Source organism: Gigantopelta aegis, chromosome 14, assembly GCF_016097555.1.
Source record: "Gigantopelta aegis isolate Gae_Host chromosome 14, Gae_host_genome, whole genome shotgun sequence".
In the NCBI taxonomy this organism is placed as follows: domain Eukaryota; kingdom Metazoa; phylum Mollusca; class Gastropoda; order Neomphalida; family Peltospiridae; genus Gigantopelta; species Gigantopelta aegis.
This window is the reverse complement of record NC_054712.1, coordinates 13,215,073-13,241,080: the sequence shown is the minus strand read 5'-3', so window position 1 is coordinate 13,241,080 and position 26,008 is coordinate 13,215,073. Positions and strand designations below refer to the sequence as shown.

Here is a 26,008-nt window from a genome sequence, read left to right as displayed (position 1 = left end):
ATACATACATACATATATGATCTTTACATCCAATAGCTGATGATTAATACATTAATGTGCTCTAGTGGTGGCGTTAAAAAACTTTTAACTTTTTACGTTGTTCAATGTTTGTAATGTACTTAAGTGTAGAAAATTAATTGATTTATTTTAAATTTACATTATATTAAAAAACATTTTATAAAACAAATGTCCACACTATTTAAAATGTCTGGGGTGAGAGCAGTTATATATTAATTTAGTTTTCACGTAGGGTGCAAGGCATACGCACTGTCCTCAGAATTAAGAGCAGGGCACCCTGCCCCCCCCCCCCCCCCCCCCCCCCCCCCTCCCCCAACCCCCGTTTTCAGTAGATAGATGGTAGATACCCCGTAATGGTCCACCGGGGACATATTGTTCAGTATCGCGTCGTGATTCGCTACACAAGTTTCAGAGACCGCTACACAATTTTAAAACATTAAACAGTAGTTGCTAATCAATTTTCAATTGACTAGAAATATCGCTAATCAAGATTTTGACAACAAAATATTCCCTGCGTGACTGGTTGATTAACACAGGTGGCCGTCTGTACTTAACGAGTTTGAGGGTCGTGTGGTTTACGTTTGAGACGTCGGCAGCAGGAAATACCGAAAGCTTCCATCTCAGTTTTTGTTTTTGTTTTAGCCATGTTTCGTTTTTTTCATGAACGTCACAGAGTACGCAAAGTACGTGTCGAACTTTGAGAATGAAGTAAAACAATTTCTGTTCTTTTCCTTTCACACAACATTCCTTTTATTGTCTTCCATCTCACCAGCACACACCTGTTTACTGATTTTCGTTTTCTTTTGTTGTTATGTAATTCTTTACAACAACATTTACATGTTTGTTGTTTCTGGGAGTTGTTTCTTCTTCTTTTTCACGTTTCTCACGTTTCTCACGTACAATTAATTATTCACCATGACGCGGGTACTTTCCACCAGGAACTTCACATCACGTGACGTCACGTGTCGTATTGGGTGGAGTTGATAATTCTGTAGTCACAATACAGCCATATTGTTTGTGTTTTGTTGCGTCCAACATCATAATAGGCCTATTCCCGGAGACAGTATATATATATGGCTTAACTCCCAGAGTTTACATGTAGAATATTTCCAAGCAACATGATTTACTTACTGCTAACTTTATGTCTTCTGTTTACAGCGACTGCTGTTAGGGGAGGCTACTCTGATGGATCATGTAAGTATTTTCTTCATTTTCTTCATTTTCTTCCTCTTCTTCTTCTTCTTTTCTTTTCTTTATGTTTTCTTCTTTTCTTCGTCTTGAAAAAGTAAGATGGATTAAATCACACAAGGTGATAGAATCAATTACCCCAATTCATCAATTATTTGGCACGAGCCTACGCCAACTGAAGGTTCAAGCACGTTTGCCATGGGCACAACCTCCGGATTGTCCGTAATGCGCCCACAACTTGTAGATGATCGGGATAAATAGGCTATGGATTTTGCAATTATTATTTTTTAAACAAGAAGAAAGAGGTATATAATTAGCATGTTCCCCCGAGGAAGGCATAGGCGTACGAGTTCTCATTTTTATAGAGGGGCAGGCGCATGGTTGAACGAATTCAACAAAAATGCCCGAAATTGGATGACAACGTTTATTTATTTTCGAATGACTTCCAGACAGCTATATAGGGATACAGACGAATCACTACGCATTTCCCCCATAGATTACAACTCATTTTGCGGGTAGAAGGTCTCAGATTAGCACATTTCCCCCGAATATCTCTATAGTTTTTGTCCGAATTTGAGGATTTGCTCCAGCACTAGGGGACATTTATGGTGCCCTACGCTTTATGGTGCCCTACGCCCACCCCCCCCCCCCTCCCCCCCCCCCCCCCCCCCGGCCCCATTTTTCGTAAGCTTATGGAGAAAGGCGCTAAATCATTATTATTAAAAAAAAAAAAATTGTGTGTGTCCTTTCTCTTTCAGACTGCAGTATGCTGCATCATCGTAACTGTAAGCCATTCTGTGGCCAGGGAGAGCAGGAAATAAATTCAATGGTTAAGCTGTGCTATATTGGCAAATGTTGTGGAACAGGTAAGGCAGTTCGATATGTATTTACCTAATGAAACTATCACTGTAAGGCATAACAACACTATTATCCATCCACCTTTCTAAATCTACCGAGGCGGGACGTAGCCCTGTGGTCAAGCGCTCGCTTGATGCGCGGTCGGTTTGGGATCGATCCCCGTCGGTGCGCCCATTGGGCTACTTTCGTTCCAGCCATTGCACCACGACTGGTATATCAAAGGCCGTGGTATATGCTATCCTGTATGTGGAATGATGCAGATAAAAGAGCCCTTGCTACTAATGGATAAATGTTTCAGGTTTCCTCTCTAAGACTGTATGTTAAAATGACCAAATGTTTGACATCCAATAGCCGATGATTAATAAACCAATGTATTCTAGTGGTGTCGTGGTTATGTGTTGGCCTCTATCGTGAATATTGTGTGAATTTATTTTTTATATATAAAAAACATTCTTCAGACGTCTGTTTTGTCATTTTGTGAAAAACTTTCTATGCCCATATAGCTGAAATTTGGTAGTCATTTAGGCCCACCAGGGGGATTGAAAATTGTGTTAATAGGTTATGTGTGTAGGCCTCTATCGCGAATTTCGTATTGTATGTCAGTGTCTATGAAATTTACAAGTAAAAACTCTAGAAATTCTAGATTTTATTTTTTACTGCCTATCTATATAAAAGTGTCAAAATATTGAATTGAACCGCTGCTTGCTTCCGGGGGAAATGGGATGTCTAATGTTAAATCTGGCTCGTTTCAGGCAAGTTTTTCATTTTTAAAACGCGAAAATCAGTGTAAGTCGAGAAGTTTTGAACTTACAACAATATTGTTTTCACTGCTATAAGCTACTTCGAACGTAATAAACTGTCGATTTACATTTTGTAATTTTTGACAATTTTCACATTGGTTTTGTAAACGACAACTGCGCATATTTCCGCAGTTTGTATCTTTAAATCTATTAACGTGACAGACATAAAATGAATCAAGTGCAATGCTATTTGTTAATATGGCAAGCCATGTAATGGAATAGCCTACCTACAATGCATTCTGCATGCGTGGCTAGTTTCGATTTGTCAAAATGCACGTTATAGGGTTTTATGTGTGGTGTTTTTAAAAGGTATTATTCTTGTTTGTAAATTAAGTTCTGGGATGATTTGGCTGAAATTTGGTAGTTGATTAGATCCGTGATGTGAATTGGGGTTAGGGTGGGCAGGTAATTATTGATATAATTAGATACAATAAATATGTCTCAGTAATGTACAGCCATCATAGCTTGGGAATGCGTTATTACCGCTTGCGGTTATATTTATTATTTATTTATATATTTATTCATTTATTTATTAATTATTAATTAATTAATTAATTAATTAATTAATTAATTAATTAATTTATTAATTTATTTATTATTATTATTATTATTATTATTTATTAGTTTATTTATTATTATTATTATTATTATTATTATTTATTAGTTTATTATTATTATTATTATTATTAAAACAATTTTTTTCAGGAACACCATCGGGGTCTGGTTCGGCCGTGTGGAGCGCCTGGTCGTCGTGGTCACCTTGTTCTGTGACGTGTGGGAGTGGTTTCCAGTTTAAAACCAGAACCTGCACTGGGGCAGGCTGCCCGACCACCACCGACATGCAGACACAGATCTGTACGACGGCATCCTGTAGCGGCGGTGGCGGCGGTGGCGGCGGTGGCGTCACAGGAGGCCGTAGATGTATGATGTATACTTTACACTTTATTAAAATGCAAAATCGCATGGGCGTTTGACCTACTACACTGATGGCAATTAATAAGGGTTCACACCAACACTAAAAGGACAGAGTGACTGTAACCAAAACCCTCACCCATAGCGTCAGGACGTTAATCGTAATGCTGGCATTCAATCTCACATTACTGTCATTCATTCTCACATTACTGACATTCAGTCTCACATACTGACATTCAGTCCCACATTGCTGACATTCAATCCCACATTACTAACATTCAGTCTCACATTACTGACATTCAGTCCCACATACTGACATTCAGTCCCACATTGCTGACATTCAATCCCACATTACTAACATTCAGTCTCATATTACTGACATTCAGTCTTACAGTACTGACATTCAATCTAACATTACTGACATTCAGTCTCACATTACTGACTTACAGTCTCACATTACAGACATTCAATCCCACATACTGACATTCAATCCTACATTATTGACATTCAATCTCACATTACTGGCATTCATTCTCACATTACTGACATTCAGTCTCACATTACTGACATTCAGTCCCACCTTCATAACATTCAGTTTCACATTACTGAGATTCAGTCTCACATTACTGACATTCAGTCCCACATTGCTGACATTCAGTCCCACATTGCTGACATTCAGTATTACATTACTGACATTCAGTCCCACATTGCTGACATTCAGTATTACATTATTGAAATTCAGTCCAACATTGCTGACATTCAGTCCCACATTACTGACATTCAGTTCCACATTGCTGACATTCAGTCCCACATTACTGACATTCAGTCCCACATTGCTGACATTCAGTCCCACATTACTGACATTCAATCTCCTCTTTTTTTCTCGGTGTATATAATACGATCAAACAAAATATTATACCTCGAAATATATTGATTTGCTTAGTGCCTATTCTATTTATTTTCTGTTTATTTTATTTTCTTTCTTTCCTGGGGTGCGTGGTGGTGGTGTGGTAGTACAATGTCATTCAGCTCAAAAGTTTGTTTTGTTTAACAAAGAACCCCCCCAACCCCCCCCCCCCCAAAAAAACACACACACACACACAAAACCCCCAAACAAACAACAACAACAACAAACAAACAACAATCCCACAAAACAAACAAACAACACAAAACAAACAAACCCCACAAAACAAACAACACAAAACAAACAAACCCCACAAAACAAACAAACAACACAAAACAAACAAACCCCACAAAACAAACAAACAACACAAAACAAACAAACCCCATAAAACAAACAAACAACACAAAACAAACAAACCCCACAAAACAAACAAACAACACAAAACAAACAAACCCCACAAAACAAACAAACAACACTACCAAAGGATGCTGTGATGGTGATGTAAACAAATAATTCAAATGAAAGTCAAAATTCTGTAATTGAAGTAATGTTGATTTTGTTTGTTTTTGTAAACAAAATTGTTGTTGTTTTAAATACATTTCTTATGTATATTACAGTGTGTGGGCGTGACGCTATTCCAAGGTCGCGGATCCTGTCGGGAAAGCCCACAACAGCATGTGAATATCCGTGGATGGTGCGCTTTGAACTACGGGGATCTCCGAACTTCAATTTTACTCTGTGCAGTGGTGTTTTACTCTCAAAGTACGCTGTCTTGACGACATCGAGCTGTGTTGAGGCGTAAGCATATTTTTCCGCTCATTAACTCGTTAAAGTATACCAATAACAATAACAAAATAAAGCACATACAATTTTTCAACAAAAACAAAGGAGAAAAAATGGAAAGAAAAATAAGAAACATATACACGCCGACTAGAAATACGTTAAAGGTACAATGACGCATCACCATACTAAAACATCATTAAATAATGCAAAATAGAAAAACTACTATACACCTGAAACAAAGAAAAATGTGTATTGTCAGTTTAACACTAAATAGTATCCAGTCACGGGATGTCATCCCCCCCCCCCCCCCCTCGCACACACACACGAGCACCCCTAAAGTTACGTTTTTGGTCCTACTCTATATAAATAAAGGTAAAACATGGCTTGTGCCCCCATCCTACCCCATTAGAGGCTTTGACCCACTAACAGAGATTGTGGCCCCACTCCAGATATCGTTCCTACGGGTCTGTGTTGGGATGCACACCCACCCTTGCCCCGAGTGTCGATGTGCATTGACAGATTCTTTGTTTAGCAGATGAATACTATTAAAGTATTTGCTTTTTTGTGGGGGGCATATATAGAAGATACTCCCCGAGTTGATAAAAGTATGGAATCCGAGGCTTGCCGAGGATTTTATACTTTTATCAACGAGTGCTGATAAATTATGATATCACAAGACACGAGGGGGGTATTCTTTTCATCATCCATTATCATTCTTTTCATTTGCGACAGTTGTAAACAATGTCAGTAATGTGGGTTGAATGTCAGCGGTAGACTCGTTAACTAGCAGAACGGCAATGGCGTGACGTCACTAATGGTAGGTTTAGTGCTGAAACAAACACAGTGACGTAACAAAACATTGTCTTGTGATTAAAATTTGACCAATCAAGATTATAAGAAGCGATATCGCAGGAGATATCACAAATTATAGTGCCAGCGATATCTCCTACAAAAGCCTTTAATGGATGATAAAATATGTTGGTCGACTTGTTGTTTTGGGCGAATATTGTAGGTGCCCTTTTTAAACGCGGCACCCTCTCGTTGAATGATGTACATGCCCTTATTAAACGCGGCACCCTCTCGTTGAATGATGTACATGCCCTTTTTAAACGCGGCACCCTCTCGTTGAATGATGTACATGCCCTTTTTAAACGCGGCACCCTCTCGTTGAATGATGTACATGCCCTTATTAAACGCGGCACCCTCTCGTTGAATGATGTACATGCCCTTTTTAAACGCGGCACCCTCTCGTTGAATTATGTACATGCTCTTTTTAAACGCGGCACCCTCTCGTTGAATAATATACATGCCCTTTTTAAACGCGGCACCCTCTCGTTGAATGATGTACATGCCCTTTTTAAACGTGGCACCCTCTCGTTGAATGATGTACATGCTCTTTTTAAATGTAGCATCCCGTCCCTAGAAAACATTCTGCACCCGCCCTTGACAATTAGCCCAATTAATAATGTTCAAGCACGCTGTCCTGGACACACACCTCAGCTATCTGGGCTGCCTGTCCAGGACAGTGGGTTAGTTGTTAGTAGTTAGTGGTTAGTGAGAGAGAAGAGAGTGTAGTGGTACAGCGCTCGCTTGATGCGCGGTCGGTTTGGAATCGATCCCCGTTGGGCTATTTCGTCGCGTGAGAGCCAGAAGGACGTAAGTGCATCAAAATTCATTTTTAAAAAGCCGAGATAATGAAGGAAAACTGTTTTTCTTGATCAGTAGGTAAGATGTCGAATTTCTTTTAATGACAATGAAAGCTGAACGTATTTACGATTTCTTTGTACATTAAATTTTGCGGTATTTATAGCATATTAGATGTTTTAGTTATTTGCTTAAATAGTTGTAGTTACGACAATTATTGACTCATGATTGGATTAAATGCGTCACTTACGACCGACAGTATATCAAGTAAATTTGAATATTTATTCTGAAAGAACAATCACTTGTAAAACATTTCAGTTTGCAAATCACATATTTATTTTTAAAAAGAGAAAGCTTGTAAATAGAATATATTTAGAAGCAAACATTCAAAAAGGAATACAAGTAGAAGTACGTATTAATAAAATCACTACTTAAACAAAATATTACGTGAAAAAAAGTTATTTTACTTTTGTTAATAATAATACAATAAATAAAATCAAACTACTCTGTCTCGTGAAATCTTTGTTTTCTTTGACCCACCCCTGATTTTGTCTAACTCTGGTGCAGGGTTTTTGCCAGAGGGTAAAAAGGTATGGTGCCATACCCAAATATTTTTGCAGAATTTAACTTTTTGACAAAATTAATTACTCTTATCATTACTGTATGATTTTCTTAATCCTAACCCTAAAGGTAAACCATTTTCTTTCTAAGGGAGGACCCACCATACCCCTGTTGACTGTGGTTGCATTCAATTCCATAGAGCCATACCCAAGAATTTCTATCTGGCAGAAACACTGTGATGGTAGTGCTTCATGTTGGTTGTTTGATGGTGGTGCATCAGAATCAGACAACTTGTCCATACAAAACCTCTTTTTCTAGTCAAGTGTTCGTTCCTGGTGAAAAGCTGATGTCATTATGTGTGCAGTGTTCTTTCCGTGTTCTTTGAGCCATGGGAGTCCTTTTGCAGATAGTTCCTGGTTCTGCTACCTCAGGGTGTACTTCACTAGTTTCAAGAATACCTGGTTTATCAGTTAGTGCAACAGACAAACCAGAATAGTTAAGCAAACTGAAGCTGGTATCCTTAATGAAGAAACTATGTTTAGCAGCCTATTGGCTTGGGATACACCGGGTTCAAGTGAAGCTCATTCAATTTTTAAATATGCATGTCCCGTTTCAGATCCGGGACGAGCGCCCCAATTTTCACTCCTATCACGGGGATCCTATAATACCCGTAACTGAATAAAACACGATTATCCAAATATCTCTCCTAACTGTATATCTATTAGATCTCTCTGTATCGGGCAGTGTATACCCGAGTGGCTCGGCTCTAGGTATATCAGAGATAAGATCTTATATAAAGTATATATAATATAGCCCGTTAGTTCACTAGAAAACACAACAAAACACAATACACTTTGGAATCTGTATTAACCTTACGCTGACAAATATATTTGCCGCAGTTAATTACTTATAACAACAATAATAATAACAACCCGAAACTAATCACGTAATTAGTTAATCACTAGGTGTCAAGTTTACACAATATTCTAATCACTTCACCGTGATACAACACACACACGTGTGATAATTGAGAAACGCTTCCAGGGGAACTTAATTAATAAAGGAATTACAACTCTATTCCTAACTGGTTAATTTTTAATTAACCCTTAACTACTCATTCAGTAACCTTGTAATACAGACTTAATACTGGTACCTATCACAATAAAGACAATAACCTACAGTTTACTTAGGTCCTCTAGGATGACTGGCTAAGCTTTAATAATTTTAGAACAGTGAAGCCTACAATTTACTTCGTCAGTTTACCGGAAACACTGTCTAAATAATATTGGTATAATACAGTATTAAAATATTTAAAGTCACATCAATCACATCAAGGTTATACAACAGAGCAGAAATATATATTTACCAAGTCCAAACAGACGCGTTCCCCGGAAGCCTTCCAATATGTTTCTCCCCGATAAATCTAAAATCCTAGCTATTTATTACAAAAACCGAATATCACCTGAGGGCACATCGCGGTACTCCCGCTATCATGTGAATTTTCCACAGCGACCAAGACGACTTTTTTTCTTAGATGGTCACCATCCGCTCGGAATACAAGGTCGTAAAACAGAACTCGCGGAGGTATTACGTAACTACTGGCCACATGGCCTCCACAGCTGATCTGGGTGTGTATTAGAGCGGTCGCGCGGGGGGTATTGGGCCCAGCTCGATATTGGGAACAGCTCGACCACCATCGCGCAGGGGTATTACGTAACCACGCCGCACACGGCCCTCTGAAACAATTAACATCGCCACAGGCGAAAAAAAATAAGAGCATGTTCCGTCACACCAACAAAGAATATGTGTCAAATTTACAAAATGTTTGACATCCAATAACCGATGATTAATAAATCAATGTGCTCTAGTGGTGTCGTTAAACAAAAAACACATTTTTTCTTTTTCACCTTTCTTTTGGGGTGGGGGGGGGGGAGGTGTTATTAAGTTCTTATTAAAACACATATTATTTTCCTTTCCGATAGTATTAGAACAGCATGGAGCGGTCAACAAGGTCCAGGACCTCTACCGTGGATAAACGCTGCAGTGGGCGATCATCAAACTGCAGCCAGGGATCCAAACCAACAGGACAGACACATTGTCGAGGACTCCATCATTAATTCGGGTATGTAAATAGAGAATAATGTCCGAGTGGTCGTTAGATACCTTTTATCTCACAAGTTATTTTAAAATGTATCTAACGAGCGAAAGCGAGTTTGATACGTTTTTAAACAACGAGTTGTGAGATAAATGGTATCTAATGGACACGAATGTATTATTTTATTTCTTACGTATCCTCAAAAACCTGGTTTTAAGGGGAAAAAAAAAACATTCGACTAAAAGTTACTTACAGCCGTTCCACTTGTAGCTGACGTACACGTCACAGACACATGAATAGTCAGGTTAACTATACTGAGTCAAATTAAAAACTTCACAACCGCTTCATTGGGCTAATTAGCAAATATGACAGAAGAACGTGTTAAATAAGGTGGGTTTTTTAATTGTATGACGTCCAAAGAAACAATAGGAATACATGTTGAGTCCAGAGCATTTGTCAAAACCACAAACAGTCAAAATGGTAATTCACAAGCAGGGTCGTCTGATGAAATCACGTGTTCAGTAGCGCGTATGCCCTCCATGTTTACCCACAACTGCAAGGCAACGCCTCCTCATTGACTGCCTGATGCGTGTGAAGACTGCATTAGGGATACGGCGCCATTGTTCCACTAATGAGGCACCAAGTTCCTGCAAAGTCTGTGGAGGGTTCCTGAGAGTGTGCAGGCGTCTTCCCAGAACATCCCAGACGTGCTCGGTGGGATTCGGTTCGGGCGACCTTGAAGGCCAATCCATGGCATTGATGCCTGCGTTCCTCAGGTAATCCCTTGTCAAGATGGCCGTGTGGGGTCTGGTGTTGTCATGCTGAAAGATCAGGCATGGGCCATGAGCTGTCATGAAGGGCACAAGTTCCTGGGTGTGACGGGAACATGCTCTTAAATTTGTTTCGCCTGTGGCGATTTTAATTGTGTTAGAGGGCCGTGTGCAGTTTCATTGCCCGTAGCCCAGGTGGGCAACTTGTTACGTAATACTTCGCGCGATCGGACATTCCAATATGCACTTAGTCCAGCTGTGGAGGCCATGTGGCGAGTAGTTACGTAATACCTCTGCGAGTACGGTTTCGACGACCGTGATTTGGCGACGATGGCGTCAGTAAGTCTGACGATCAGAGAGAAATATACCGACTCTAGTAGAGGTGACATATCAGATGATAGGGGGAGGTACCGCCTTGTACCCCCAGGCCAATTCTGATTTTATAATAAATAGATAGTTTTTAGAGATATCGAGGAGAACGAAAAGGAAGCTCCCAGGGAACGTAGTCCGTTGGACTTTGGTAAATATCATTTCTGCTCTGTGTATAACCTTGATGTGATTGATGTGACTTTAAATATTTTAATACTGTATTATACCAATATTCTTTAGACAGTGTCTTCGGTCATCTGACGAAGTAAATCGTAGACATTTTGTTCTAACATTATACGAGTATTTGGTAATATAAAGCTTAGCCAGTCATCCTAGACGACCTTGGTAAACTGTAGGTTATTGTCTTTATTGTGATAGGTACCAGTATTAATTCTGTGTTACAAGATTACTGAAATAGTAGTTAAGGGTTAATTAAAAATTAACCAGTTAGGAATGGTGTTGTAATTCCTTTATTAATTAACTTCTCCTGGAAGCGTTTCTCAATTATCACACGTGTGGGTGTGGTGTAACGGTGAAGTGATTCGCATATTGTGTAACTAGACACCTAGAGATTAACTAATTAAGTGATCAGTTCTGGGTTGTTGTTATTGCTGTTATTAATTAACTACTACGGCTGTACATTTGTCAGCGTAGATTAATACAGATTCCAAAGTGTATTGTGTTTTTGTTGTGTTCTAGTGAGCTAAACGTGCTATAATAATATATACTTTATATAAGATCGTATCTCTGATCATACCTAGAGACGAGCCATACTAGGGTTTAACAGCCTGTTACAGAGAGATCTAATAGATATACAGTTAGGAGAGATATTTTGATAATCGTGTTTTATTCAGTTACGGGAATTATAGAATCCCCGTGACAGGATAAGAAAATTGGGGCGCTCATCCCGGATCTGAAACGGGACATGCATATTTAAAAAGGTATTGTTTGTAAATGGGGGCTTTATAAATTATTTTTACAAATTAACCAGAAGTAGCACGTTGTTCACTAGAAAATTAATTAATAATAAGTGCGTCATATCTAAACATGGATAAGAATTTGCTGGATAGGCCTACGCTCAGTGTAGTGGAGATTAAGCGAGCACGTAAGGCCGAGTTAGTTGAAATCGCGGGTGAGCGAGAAATTGATTTAACATCAGCTAAAACCTTAGGTGATATAAAGACAATTATTATCCAGGAAGTTTTTGGTGATAGGCCTGTTATGGAAGACAGTGAGATTGTTCCAGAGATAGAGATAAGTGACTTGAGTATGGAACAACAGTTAGCTTTTAAAAAGCTTGAGTACGAAAGAGAAGAACGTGCATTAGATAGAGAGAGGGAGAGAGAAAGAGAAGATAGAGATAGAGAAAAAGAAGATAGGGATAGAGAGAGAGAGAGAGAGAGAGAGAGAGAGAGAGAGAGAGAGAGAGAGAGAGAGAGAGAGAGAGAGAGAGAGAGAGAGAGAGAGAGAAAGAGAAGAGAGAGATAGAGAAGATAGACATAGAGATAGAGAGAAAGACGATAGGGATAGAGAAGATAGAGAGGGATAGAGAGAGAGAGAGAGAGAGAGAGAAGAGAAGAGAGGGATAGAGAAGATAGACATAGGGATAGAGAATTCCAGTTAGAAAAATTAAAAGTGGAACATGAGTTAAAGTTGAATACTGAAGAAGTTAGACGTGAGGCAGGAAATGGTTTTAACATGTCGGAGGCTTATAGATCAGTGCCTGTATTTGACGATCAGGAGGTAGACATGTTCTTTCAACTTTTTGAACGGGCCGCTAAGCAGCTAAATTGGCCGCAGTCTAAGTGGACATTGTTAGCCGTGTCTAAGTTTAAGGGGAAGGCTAGTATAGCTTATAATTCAATGAGTGATGAGCGAGCAAGTCAGTACGACCTAGTTAAGGCTGCAGTGTTGAGGGCTTATGAATTACGACCTGAGGATTATCGTTTACGGTATAGCGAGTTGAGAAAAACGCAGGGTCAGTCTTATAGTGAGTTTGTGGCTAAGAAGGCAGGGATGTTTGATAAATGGGTGGTGTCTCATCAGGTAGAGTCATATACCGAGTTACGGGAGTTGTTGATCTTACAGGACATTAAAAATGGATTACCAGTTAGCTTACGTATTCATTTAGAGGATCGTGATGTCAAAAGGATAGAGGAGGCAGGCATAGTGGCAGATGATTACGTGTTAATACACAAAGCTCAGGCAGTACCGGGTAGCTCTTTACAACAGGGTAATAAGAAGAAATTTCAGCCAGGTTTTTCCCCGGGAAAGTAACTATCGGGGAGAGTCATCTAGCTGGTCAGCTAGTCAGGCAAGGAATGCACCTGGTGGGCAAAGTAAGGATAGGCTTGCATTATCAGCCAATGCACGAACTTTTCGTCCACATTGCAGTTACTGTAAAAAAGATAACCATCTTATCGGGGACTGTTTTAAAAGGAAACGCGATAATGCGCAAGTGGTCGGTTTAGTGAGGTCAGCTCCGTTAGCGAGAGAGTTAATGGTTAGTCCCATGGCAGAGAAAGTAAACCCGTATGTGTCCACTGGTATGGTTTGTGATGTGAAACAAGAGTTGTGTCCTAAGGCAATATCAATATATAGAGATACCGGGTGTAGTCAGAGTCTGATAACGCAAAAGTGTTTAGCTGGTATTGAAAATTCCGATACAGGACGAAGTTTGGCTTTAAGCTCAGTTACTGGAGAAAAAATGGTTGTCCGGTTACATAAGGTTTTCTTGTGTTCGAAGTTTGTGACGGGATCAGTCGTTATGGGTGTTGTGAAGGACTTGCCTGTTGAAAACATAGGAGTTTTGTTGGGTAATGATTTGACTAGTCAGTGTTGTCAGCCGAAATGTGATCAACTGCTAATTAAAGACAGCACGATACCAATAAAAGAGTGTGAGGTTGATGAGATTAGTTATCCTGCGTGTGTAAAGACTAGGGCTATGGCCAGTAGGTTAGCACAAGACGCAGAGGATATTTGTGATTTGTCTGATACGTGTGTGAGCCATGAAATTGGAGTGGATGAGGTTATCAGTAAAATGGTAGATAAGTCAACTGACAAATTAAATGTGGTGGAACCTGTTGATCTCCCGCAGAGGGGAATTGAACCAGTTGTGTTTGATAGAGGGGATTTACCTTGTAATAGACAAGAGTTAATTCTAGAGCAGGGGGCTGATCCAAAATTGTTGGCAGCTCGCACTACATTGTTAACTGAGAGAGTATTGATGAATAAAAGAGTTAGGGATAGGAGGTTGCCGGCGACCGAACTAGCTAGGAAGCAACTGAGCCATGCTCAGAGCAAAATAAAATCAGTGTCTGATAGGAGGGCTAAGAGTCGGGAATTTAAACCAGGGGATAAGGTGCTGCTGTACCTTCCCATTAAACGGGGTTCTGTGCAGAACAGGTATTTCGGGCCCTATGTTGTGCGCAAACGGGTTAATGAGACAGGGTATGTGATAAACACTCCTGATAGGGTTAGGAAAAGTAGGTATTGTCACATCAATTTGCTAAAAGGTTATTTTGACAGACTGCCGATAGTTCCAGAGAGACCGGTCCAAATTGAGAGACACTCAATTTCCTGTGATGACGTCAAGACTGCGGAGATCAAGTTGGCCAACGGCCAGATTCTATCAGACTTGAACCCCCAGCGAGCAAAGTTGACTACGTTGAAACAAGACAATGTTTCCATTTGTCAGAACCTTCCAACGGTTACCAATACCTTAAGCCAAGATGTGCGCTTGGAACCCAACGCTACACGGATTCGACATCATGCCTATCGGAGAAAACCGGGAAAACGTGCGACGCTGAAAAAGAAGGAAACGAAGTTCCATTGGTCAGGTGAATGCGAGAAGTCATTCAACCGTATCAAGCAGATGCGCTACTCGTCTCCCGTGATGGCAGCACCAGACTACCGAGTGCCTTTTAAGCTAGCTGCGAGAGCCAGTGACGTGGGTGCTGGAGCTGTGCTGTTCCAAGAAGACGAAGACGGACTGGACCATCCTAATGAAAGCCTCCAACCAGAGAGTTTGAGATGGAGTCTTCTTCTGCAAGAATACCCAATTACCATTGAACATATCAAGGGCACATTCAATGTAACCGCTGATGCCCTGTCCCGAAGTTGAACGTTATGATAATGTGTTGACATTCTTGATTTCTGTTTTGTTTATATATATTTTATTTGTATACCAGGGACTCAGAGACTCAGTGTGATTACTGGTAGTCACCTTATTATTACATGTGTTATAAATGCCCGTATGCGTCGGTTAACGCACCTTTTTGTTTTAATGTAGTATATTTCCCTATTCCTAGAGTAGAGGAAATATCCCTTTTGAGGTGGGGGTGTGTGACGGAACATGCTCTTAAATTTGTTTCGCCTGTGGCGATTTTAATTGTGTTAGAGGGCCGTGTGCAGTTTCATTGCCCGTAGCCCAGGTGGGCAACTTGTTACGTAATACTTCGCGCGATCGGACATTCCAATATGCACTTAGTCCAGCTGTGGAGGCCATGTGGCGAGTAGTTACGTAATACCTCTGCGAGTGCGGTTTCGACGACCGTGATTTGGCGACGATGGCGTCAGTAAGTCTAACGATCAAAGAGAAATATACCGACTCTAGTAGAGGTGACATATCAGATGATAGGGGGAAGTACCGCCTTGTACCCCAGGCCAATTCTGATTTTATAATAAATAGCTAGTTTTTAGAGATATCGAGGAGAACGAAAAGGAAGCTCCCAGGGAACGTAGTCCGTTGGACTTTGGTAAATATCATTTCTGCTCTGTGTATAACCTTGATGTGATTGATGTGACTTTAAATATTTTAATACTGTATTATACCAATATTCTTTAGACAGTGTCTTCAGTCATCTGACGAAGTAAATCGTAGACTTTTTGTTCTAACATTATACGAGTATTTGGTAATATAAAGCTTAGCCAGTCATCCTAGACGACCTAGGTAAACTGTAGGTTATTGTCTTTATTGTGATAGGTACCAGTATAAATTCTGTGTTACAAGATTACTGAAAGAGTAGTTAAGGGTTAATTAAAAATTAACCCGTTAGGAATAGAGCTGTAATTCCTTTATTAATTAAGTTCCCCAAGAAGCGTTCCTAAATTATCACACGTTACTGAACGAGTAGTAAGGGTTAATTAAAAATTAACCAGTTAGGAATGGTGTTGTAATTCCTTTATTAATTAACTTCTCCTGGAAGCGTTTCTCAATTATCACACGTGTGGGTGTGGTGTAACGGTGAAGTGATTCGCATAGTGTGTAACTAGACACCTAGAGATTAACTAATTAAGTGATCAGTTCTGGGTTGTTATTATTGCTGTTATTAATTAACTACTACGGCTGTACATTTGTCAGCGTAGATTAATACAGATTCCAAAGTGTATTGTGTTTTTGTTGTGTTTCTAGTGAGCTAAACGTGCTATAATAATATATACTTTATATAAGATCGTTTCTCTGATCATACCTAGAGACGAGCCATACTAGGGTTTAAAAGCCTGTTACAGAGAGATCTAATAGATATACAGTTAGGAGAGATATTTTGATAATCGTGTTTTATTCAGTTACGGGAATTATAGAATCCCCGTGACACTGGGCCAGCACCTTGTCGCGGTATGCAGCAGCGTTGAGGTTGCCACGTATGACAAGAAGTCGAGAACGGCCATTTCCACAGAAAGCACCCCAAACCATTACACTTCCGCCTCCGAATCACTGACACAACACTGAGCATGACGTTCACCACGTCGTCTCCAAACCCTCTGCCTGCCATCGGCAAATCGCAGTGTGAATCTTGATTCATCGCTAAACACGACTCTATTCCATTCCCTCCGAGTCCATCGCAAGTGGCATTGTGCCCACAGTTGACGTTGACGTCGATGAAATTGTGTCAAAATGGGTCCAACATATGGGTGCCGTACGTGGAGATGAGCGGTTCGCAACCGATTTCGGATCGTTTGCGCGGACACCCGACGTCAGAAAAGTTCATTATTAGTTGCTGTAGCTGTCATGAAACGGTTGCGGAGATGACATAACACAATATGACGGTCATCTACCTGTGGCATCATTTTTCGTTGTGTCAGACTACTGTGAGCAAGTAACGATGAAAACACGTATACTATTATAGTCGCGTGACCAGTGGCACATGCAAAACTACTTTTGCTTCAATGGTGCTGTGCACCTGCTATGGATCGTGTCACGTGGGTTGTGATGGGCTTCAAATTGAGTGTCGACATTGCCATTACAATATTTATTCCTGAAAAATACCTGCTTTCAACACTCATTGACTTTGTTCAAATTTTAGATTGTGAAGTTTTTAATTTTACGCAGTATATACGTCACAGTCTAATTGATTTCCATCGTTTTTCATTAGAGGTATGTCATTGTGACCGGATCATCACCTAGGAGCAGCCAGTCGTATGTCTTGAAATTGTTAACACACGTACATGTGTAAACAACCATGTGTTATCAAAAATAACGCATGATGTTCTCACCAACGGGGGTGTAAGAATACAGAATAACTTGTTAAATACATAGGATATCGGCCTCCACTTCGGTATGAACAGGATAAAGCCGATATCCAACGTCATTAACTAGTTATTATCTTTATCCTGAAGACCATAAAAATTGAAGGGTAAAGCTATTATTTCTGTTATTTCAGCTACATTGTTACAACAACTTAGAGTTCAAATAGGCGATTTTGTTCAATAGCTATACGTGTGATGTCACACCGAGTGATGTCAAAAGTCATAATCAGCTAGTATACGTTTATGACTTCGCTTTAATCGATCATAATAATTGTCCAATAGAAACAGTCGTTGCAGGATAAAATATAAAATACGTTACAGGAATAGGTATAATCAGGGCTTATATACCATGCTTGACATCAGGAAATATATGTAATATGTAGTATCTGATTTATTTAGGAATTATATATAATCCCTAATAATTTCAAATATTTTACTTGATAACTTGATATGATTTCAACTTATTTTCGTACTTATATCCAATTAAGGTTCTAGTCCGCTGTCCTGGGCAAACACACCTCAGCTATCTGGGCTGTCTGTAATACAATATTGTTTTATTGCAATTCCTTATAGATTTTTAACAGAATAATTATCTGTGAACATGATTAAAATACAACATTATAGGAATACTTAGAGCAAAGTGTGGAATGGCTTACATCGTATATAAAAGACGTTTAGAGAAAACAATAGCCGGGGTATTCATAGAATAATGAACTCGATACCAGTTATTATCAAAAACATTATGTCCATCGTTAAATAAATGATTCATTTGTCACTCGATAAAGCTTGTGACAAGTGACTGTTATTTCACTCGAGACATTAAGTTGATAATAACTGGCAATTGATTTCATTTCAACTTATTTTCGTGCTTATATCCAATTACGGTTCAAGCACGCTGTCCTGGGCACACAGCTCAGCTACCTGGGCTGTCTGTCCAGGACAGTGGGTTAGTTGTTAGTTGGTTAGTGATTAGTCAGAGAGAAGATCGTGGAACACCTACCCTGGGTACGAACACTGTACCTACCAGGATGTAGTCCGTTGGCTTAACTTTTTTTTTTTATTCGTGAAACTCAATATTGCATATATATACATAAAATATACAAATAAAAATAATAAAAAGATTCACACATATCCACTCACATACTCTCACATAGAACCACTCACACATTTAACACAAACACACACACACACACACACACACACACACACACACACACATACACACACATTCACACAAACACAAGCAAATATTAAAAGAAAATTGAGGGATATCGATCTACTAAGACAATGTTAAATACTAAATATAAATATCAGTTTTTAAGTGGGTATTTGAAAACCAATTCATCATTATTTAGATCCCTTTGGCTTAACTTAACTACTGCGCCATCGAAGCCGGTACTGGCAATTGGTTTATTATTCTCTATATATGTGTGTATTTTCAGCAGAAGACGGATTAGGTATTGTCAGACTGAACCCGCCCATTCGAGAGTATTCCACCTGTGCAGCTCCCGTATGTTTACCTGAAGCGAACACAAACTTCACCAGACAGTGCACAGTGGCAGGGTGGGGACGAACAGGTCAGTGTTTTGTTTTTTAACACAGATACATAAGCGTACGAGACAGGGGGCAAGGTGCGGGGGGGGGGGGGGGGGGGGGGGGCGGCGGACAATTGCCCCTCTAGTTCTTGAGCAAAACTTCAAATTCGGGCATGATAGAGATATTCGGGAAAAATGTGCTAACCTGGGACCTTTTCATCACGCATTTCTATCATTCTACCCTCGAAATTAGTTGTAATCAGTGTAAAAATGCGTAGCGATTCGTTTGCAAGCCTATACCAGCTGTTTGGTAGTAATGCTAATATGAATAGATGTTGTTATCCAAATTCGGGCCTGTCCCCCCCCCCCCCCCCCCCCCCCCCCCCCCCCCCCCCCCCCCCCCCCCCCCCCCCCCCCCCCCCCCCCCCCCCCCCCCCCCCCCCCCCCCCCCCCCCCCCCCCCCCCACCCCCCCCCCCCCCCCCCCCCCCCCCTCCCCCCCCCCCCCCCCCCCCCCCCCCCCCCCCAACAAAAAATGCACACAGAACTGAACAAGCTAAAGGTTGCACGCCATCACTTGTCCACGCTACTCAAAACATTTACTATATCGGAACAAATTATGTAGGAAAAATTCCCCGTCACATTAAAATATGATACCCTCATTTCGTAAAAAATGTAATTACTTTTTAATGACCTATTATATAAAGCCTAAATGTTTTGTTAATATTACATTTAATTCCTATTCAGTATTGGTTTCCTTTACATACTCATCAAAAAAACCCAAACTCATATCACCAAAAAGGCACAAAGTTTAATTATTTCAATTTGAAACAAATCTTTCTATGATTTGAAATAAGATTTTTCTTCTGCTGTCTACAAGTGTTTCTCTGTGTTTCTCTGGCCCTATAGGCAAGTATAAGAAAAAATAAAATGATTGTTTTGTTTAATGACACCACTAAAGCACATTAATTAATTAATTAATCATCAGCTATAGGATGTCAAACAATTCTGACACGTAGTAATCAGAGGAAACCCGCTACATTTTTCCTAATGTATCAAGAGATCTTTGATATGCACTTTCCCACATACAGGTTAGAACATACCACAGCCTTTGATATACCAGTCGTGGTGCACTGGCTGGAACGAGAAATAGCCTATTGCTGTTAATCAAAAAGAGTAGCCCATGAAGTGGCGACATCGGGTTTCCTCTTTATAAATATCTGTGTTGTCCGTAACCATATGTCTGACGCCATATAACCGTAAATAAAATGTGCTGAGTGCGTCGTTAAATAAAACATTTGTTTCTTTCTTTCTTTCTTTCTTTCCAGTGATCGTCAGTTATTTGTTTCTGAAAGTAATTGTCATCAGTGCTGTTGGTTTTCTTTATTCACCTAGGTAATAATGCTTTGTTGGGTGGGTCCGATGTTCTTCACGACCACGCCGTGACGATGATGAGCCAGGACGCCTGTGAAGCCGGATTTCGATATCACAACAACGAGACACTACCAGCTGGATTACTCTGTACAGACTCGCGGGCAGATGGTGCTTCAACTTGCTTGGTAATGGGTTTGTTACATTTTTGCAGAAAACAAATAACACAAAACAACAAACATTTTATTTACGGTTGTGGGCCACACGGATATTGAGAGGAAACCCGCTGTCACCACTTCCTGGGCTACACTTTTTTTTTATTAGCAGCAAGGGATCTTTTATATGCACCATCCCTCAGACAGGATAGCTTATACCACGGCCTAATATATACAAAACAACAAACAAACTAACATAATAACAATAATTACCTGCGGTTTTCCTATAAATTTTATGCGATTTGATCAGCGATTGGTTTGTTGTTTGTTTGTTGTTGTTTTGTGTGTGTGTGTATGTGTGTGTGTGTGTTGTTTGTTTTTTGTTGTTGTTGTTGTTGTTGTTGTTGATGTTTTGGGGTTTTTGGGGGGTGGGGGGGGGGGGTGTTTTTTTTTGTGTGTTTTTTTTTTTGGTCGGGGGAAGGGGGTGTTGTTGCTATTTTATCCCAATGTTTTTATTGCATCTAAAATCGTTTCTGATTCTTTTCAAAGTTTATCACAGTTTTGCTTACTGGTTTTGTAATGCCTGTAGTTAAGCATTATTTTATTTATAAGGATTTGACGTTCTTTTTAATGTTTCTTTTTTGTATTTACCCGTTCCAACCAATGCAACACAACTGGATAAAGGCCGTTGTATGTGCTTTCCTGTCTGTGGGAAAGTGCATATAAAAGATCCCTTTCTGCGTTAGGAAAAATGTAGCGGGTTTCCTCTGATGACTACGAATCATAATTACCATATGTTTGACATCCAATAGCCATTGATTAATATAACCAATGTGATCTAGTGGTGTCGTTAAACAAAACACACTTTTTTCTATTTAATTAGTATTTATGATGTGATTTTACTCACTATTGGTTTCGTTATCTTTAATATAGTTAGTGTTTGGTTTCTGTCGGTTTCTTAGTGTTGTTTGCCGTGTTTTCAATTTTGTTTTGGTCTTTAATGTACGGGTAATTAACATTCTTTAAAAAAAAATTCAACAGTAGTTTTAATGTGTTTCAGATATGAAGATTTCGCTAAATTGTATTTTGCGTTAACTTTAAATATATGTGGCCTGTACTGTGAACATTTCTGTAATCTGTGAATAGACTTTTAATATTCGGTCATTTAGAGTCGATTACCGGCCTCGGTGGCGTCGTGGTTAGGCCATCGGTCAACAGGCTGGTAGGTACTGGGTTCGGATCCCAGTCGAGGCATGGGATTTTTAATCCAGATACCGACTCCAAACCCTGAGTGAGTGCTCCGCAAGGCTCAATGGGTAGGTGTAAACCACTTGCACCGACCAGTGATCCATAACTGGTTCAACAAAGGCCATGGTTTGTGCTATCCTGCCTGTGGGAAGCGCAAATAAAAGATCCCTTGCTGCTAATCGGAAAGAGTAGCCCATGAAGTGGCGACAGCGGGTTTCCTCTCAAAATCTGTGTGGTCCTTAACCATATGTCTGACGTCATATAACCGTAAATAAAATGTGTTGAGTGCGTCGTTAAATGAAACATTTCTTTCTGGTTTTTTAGAGTCGATTATTCAGTTTAATGTTTTTCCAGTGCCGCGTCAGCTATTAACTACGTCTAACCGGCCTCGATGGCGCAGTGGTTGAGCCATCGGACTACAGGCTGGTAGGTACAGGGTTCGCAGCCCGGTACCGGCTTCAACCCAGAGCGAGTTCTTAAGGGCTCAGTGGGTAGGTGTAAGGCCACTACACCCTATTCTCTCTCACTAAACACTAACCAGCTAACAATTAACCCACTGTCCTGGACAGACAGCCCAGATAGCTGAGGTGTGTGCCCAGGACAGCGTGCTTGAACTGTAATTGGATATAAGCACGAAAATAAGTCTACGTCTAATTTAGTTCACATAACAAAGCAGTTTTCGTCAAAGCAGACGATCAAACGAGGAGTACGTCTGAAGTTTAGTGGTGCAATGCATTAATGTTGTGTACTGTTATGTAATTTCATGGAAATATTTGCTAGATTCTTGTAAGTATGATTTTTTACGTGAATTATAACTTTTTTGCGGCCGTCTTTAATTAATGGAGGCCATGTTGGGGTTTAATATTGTAGCAATTATTTTTTTATCAATTAGTAGGGAGCAAATTAATTGCGACATGTTAAATATAAATCAATCTAAATGCTGCATAAATATCAGTTACGTGAGGTTCAAAGATGATTAGGTACAAAATGTCTGCCAAATTATCGATATTTTGCATTATTTTGGTATATTTTATAATGGATTTTAATTTTAATGAATCATGTAAGATGTTATCGTTACCTTCTATAAGAATGTCACCTACCCAGTTAATCTTTTGGACACAACACATTTTATTAACGTTTATATGGCGTCGAACTTATGGCCGAGGACCACACAGATATTGAGAGAGAAAACCCACTGTCGCCACTTCATGGGCTACTCTTTTCGATTAGCAGCAAGGGATTTTTTAAATGCACCATCCCACAGACAGGATAGTAAATACCACGGCCTTTGTTGCACCAGTTGTGGAGCACTGGCTAGAACGAGAAATAGCCCAATGGGCCCACCGACGGAAATCGATCCTAGATCGATCGCGCATCAGGCGACATCAAATGAAGTACAGAATGCACATTTGTACCAATATCAGTGTTGGTTTCACATTTACACAACCTTTTGTCCTGTGCATTATCTGCATGGGAAATGTCTGCTCCAAAACATTTGTTCTGGAGTCAGCTGAATTGTTATGATATTGGTATGAGGCCGCCTGCTAGATTTAAATGTTCTTCTAGTATGTGTGTGCGTGTGCGTGCGTGTGTCCGTGCGCGCGAGTGTGTGTGCGTTATCGTGTACGCGAGTTTGTATATGTGTGTGTGTGTGTATATATATATATATATACATAAAGTGAACGAAAACGCTTAAAAATTGGTAAAAATATTTACGTTTTTTACATTGTAGCATTTTTAGTATGCCAAGAATACTCAATAATTTACGCGAACGGGCGATAATAACCGAATCAGTGGCTAAACTGTTCGTAATCGTCTGCGGGAGAACGGTTTACATGCACGACGTCCTTACGTTGGATGCGTTTTAACGCAACGTCATCGTCTAAATCGTCTTAATTGGGCACGTGTACACACTCGTTGGATACGGCGACGCTGGAATACCGTTCTTTTTTCGGATGAATCCAGATTTTCTTTACAACGTGGTGATGGCAGGGTGCGCGTCTACCGTAGGAGAAATGAACGCTATGCTGACTGTTGTGTTCTTGAATGAGATTGTTTCGGGGGTGGGGGTTCTGTCATGGTCTGGGCAGCCATTGCCCATGGTTATCATTCACCACTAGTCGTCATTGATGGCAATTTAAATGCTCAACGTTACCGCGATGACATTCTCGCTCATCACGTCATTCCTCTGTTCCATAACAACGCCAACATCTCGATTTTTCAGCATGATAATGCCACCTCTCATACAGCTAGAGACACTGTAAATTTTCTTAGGACAAATAACATTGATTTTATTGATGACTGGCCCGCTAAAAGTCCTGATCTCAACCCCATCGAGCATGTCTGGGATAGTCTGGACAGACGATTGAGGCGTCGTCCCAACCAACCCGCTAACGTCAAGCGCTCATTCAGGAATGGAACAATATTCTACAGACAGAAATCAACACTTTAGTCAATTCTATGCGCCTGCGATGCACTGCAGTGGTCAATTCAAGAGGTGGTCATACCCGTTATTAAGTGTTTTTGTTTTTTTTAACCCCTACCACACTTGGTCAAAATTTCTCCCAGTTTCTGTTAACCTATGGCCATGATTTTTAAACCAAATGATGCATCATGGAACACTCTTTAAACGCATATATAACAATTATTCCCCCGGTTTGTTTTCATCAAGTTATGTTCAAGCAAAGTTAGCGGACGTTTCTTATTTTGTTCAGTATGTATATGTATATATGTGTATGTGTATGTGTATGTGTATGTATTTGTGTATTTGTGTATATATGTATATATATATATATATATCTGTGTGTGTATGTGTGTGTTAATGTTAATGTGAGTGTTAGCTTTTATTTACAATGGAACTGCAGTGATTTAGTGTCAATACGTATTGTACATTCAGCAGTAGCTATTTGCGCATGTATCATTTTATTTGATATGAGTTCAAATAAAGTTGTGTTCTGTCCTGTAGAACGTTTCGTGAGCAAAAGTGAATTCGGTTTTTTTTTCATCATATTTGTAATAATTGGGTTAATTACTTGATGAAAGAAATGTCAACTTTAATTATGATGAACTTTAAAAAAACCTCTAAATAGTGAATTCTATTTTACAGCAAGATGATGGTGGAATGTTGATGTGTAGAGACGTAGGGCTAGGAAGAGACACGTTGGCTGGTATTACTACAAATCAAACCGCGGACTGTCATCCGTTGGCTCCAAGCACTTACGTCGATGTTATTCCACACATGAGCTGGATACTCCAACATCTGGATGGAAATTAGAATGCAGTCACCTCTAATCACCTCGTATGATGTTCACAGCAACAACAATAAATAAAACGCGTCAACACTAATAACAAACACCAAGCAAACTAAATTGTGACAGAGGAGTGTTTTTAGTCAGGGAATGAATCATTCAATCCTTGTAGACTCTTTATAGACAGACATTTTTAAAAATATTGCATTATAGACCTGGATAGCTTTGTTACATGTATAGAAAGATCTACCTAGAAAGCGTTGCCATTGCTACAGAAAGAAAAGATGAAATACGTTCTACAATCATTTATGCTTAGCAAACACACAAATACGCACACACATGCATGCGTGGACATCAATGCACTTATATTCATAGACACTTAAATATAAATTTCGCTGAGTAATTGATATCTTAACAATTTTATATATAGCTTTTCTTTGTAATAATGCCTGTTTTTATGAATAATAAAATGCTGACTATATCAGCTCCGTGGTGTTCTTTCTTTACAATGCTGGCATTATTTACTCGATATGCTATAGTCTGTAATAACCAACCGGCCTCGGTGGTGTCGTGCTTAAGCCATTGGACATAAGGCTGGTAGGTACAGGGCTCGCATCTCGGTATCGGCTCCCACCCAGAGTGAGTTTTAACGACTTAATGGGTGTGTAAGGCCACTATATCCTCTTCTCTCTTACTAACCACTAAAACTTGACAACTAACCCCCTGTCCTGGACAAACAGCCCAGATAGCTGAGGTGTTTTCCCAGGACAGTCTGCTTGAACCTTAACTGGATATAAGCACGAAAATGAGTTAAAATGAAATGTAATAACCAAACAAATATACTAAGTATGTATTGCAAAATACTCAAAGCAGTGTCTATAGTTTAGATTGGACTGCAAAGTATTGCATGATATTTGAGACAACACTTGAAAACAGATAATGTACCTTCGTCTTGACACCAGTTTTCTTCTCTTTCGTCGCTCTATGTCGTTAAACAAAAACAAATTGATGTCTTTGTCTCTC

At 39.8% G+C, this 26,008-nt stretch overlaps 1 protein-coding gene across 1 annotated transcript; it reads left to right on the top strand.

The window, feature by feature from the left end:
• The first annotated feature begins 1,073 nt into the window (after positions 1 to 1,073).
• LOC121389088 (ovochymase-2-like) lies at positions 1,074 to 25,398 on the top strand. Its single transcript, XM_041520704.1, has 8 exons — positions 1,074 to 1,212; positions 1,965 to 2,072; positions 3,570 to 3,785; positions 5,298 to 5,478; positions 9,651 to 9,790; positions 18,873 to 19,007; positions 20,359 to 20,522; positions 24,844 to 25,398. The coding sequence occupies exons 1-8, from the start codon at positions 1,137 to 1,139 to the stop codon at positions 25,009 to 25,011; spliced, it is 1,188 nt and encodes a 395-aa protein (XP_041376638.1). The 5' UTR covers positions 1,074 to 1,136; the 3' UTR covers positions 25,012 to 25,398.
• The last annotated feature ends 610 nt before the right edge of the window (positions 25,399 to 26,008 follow it).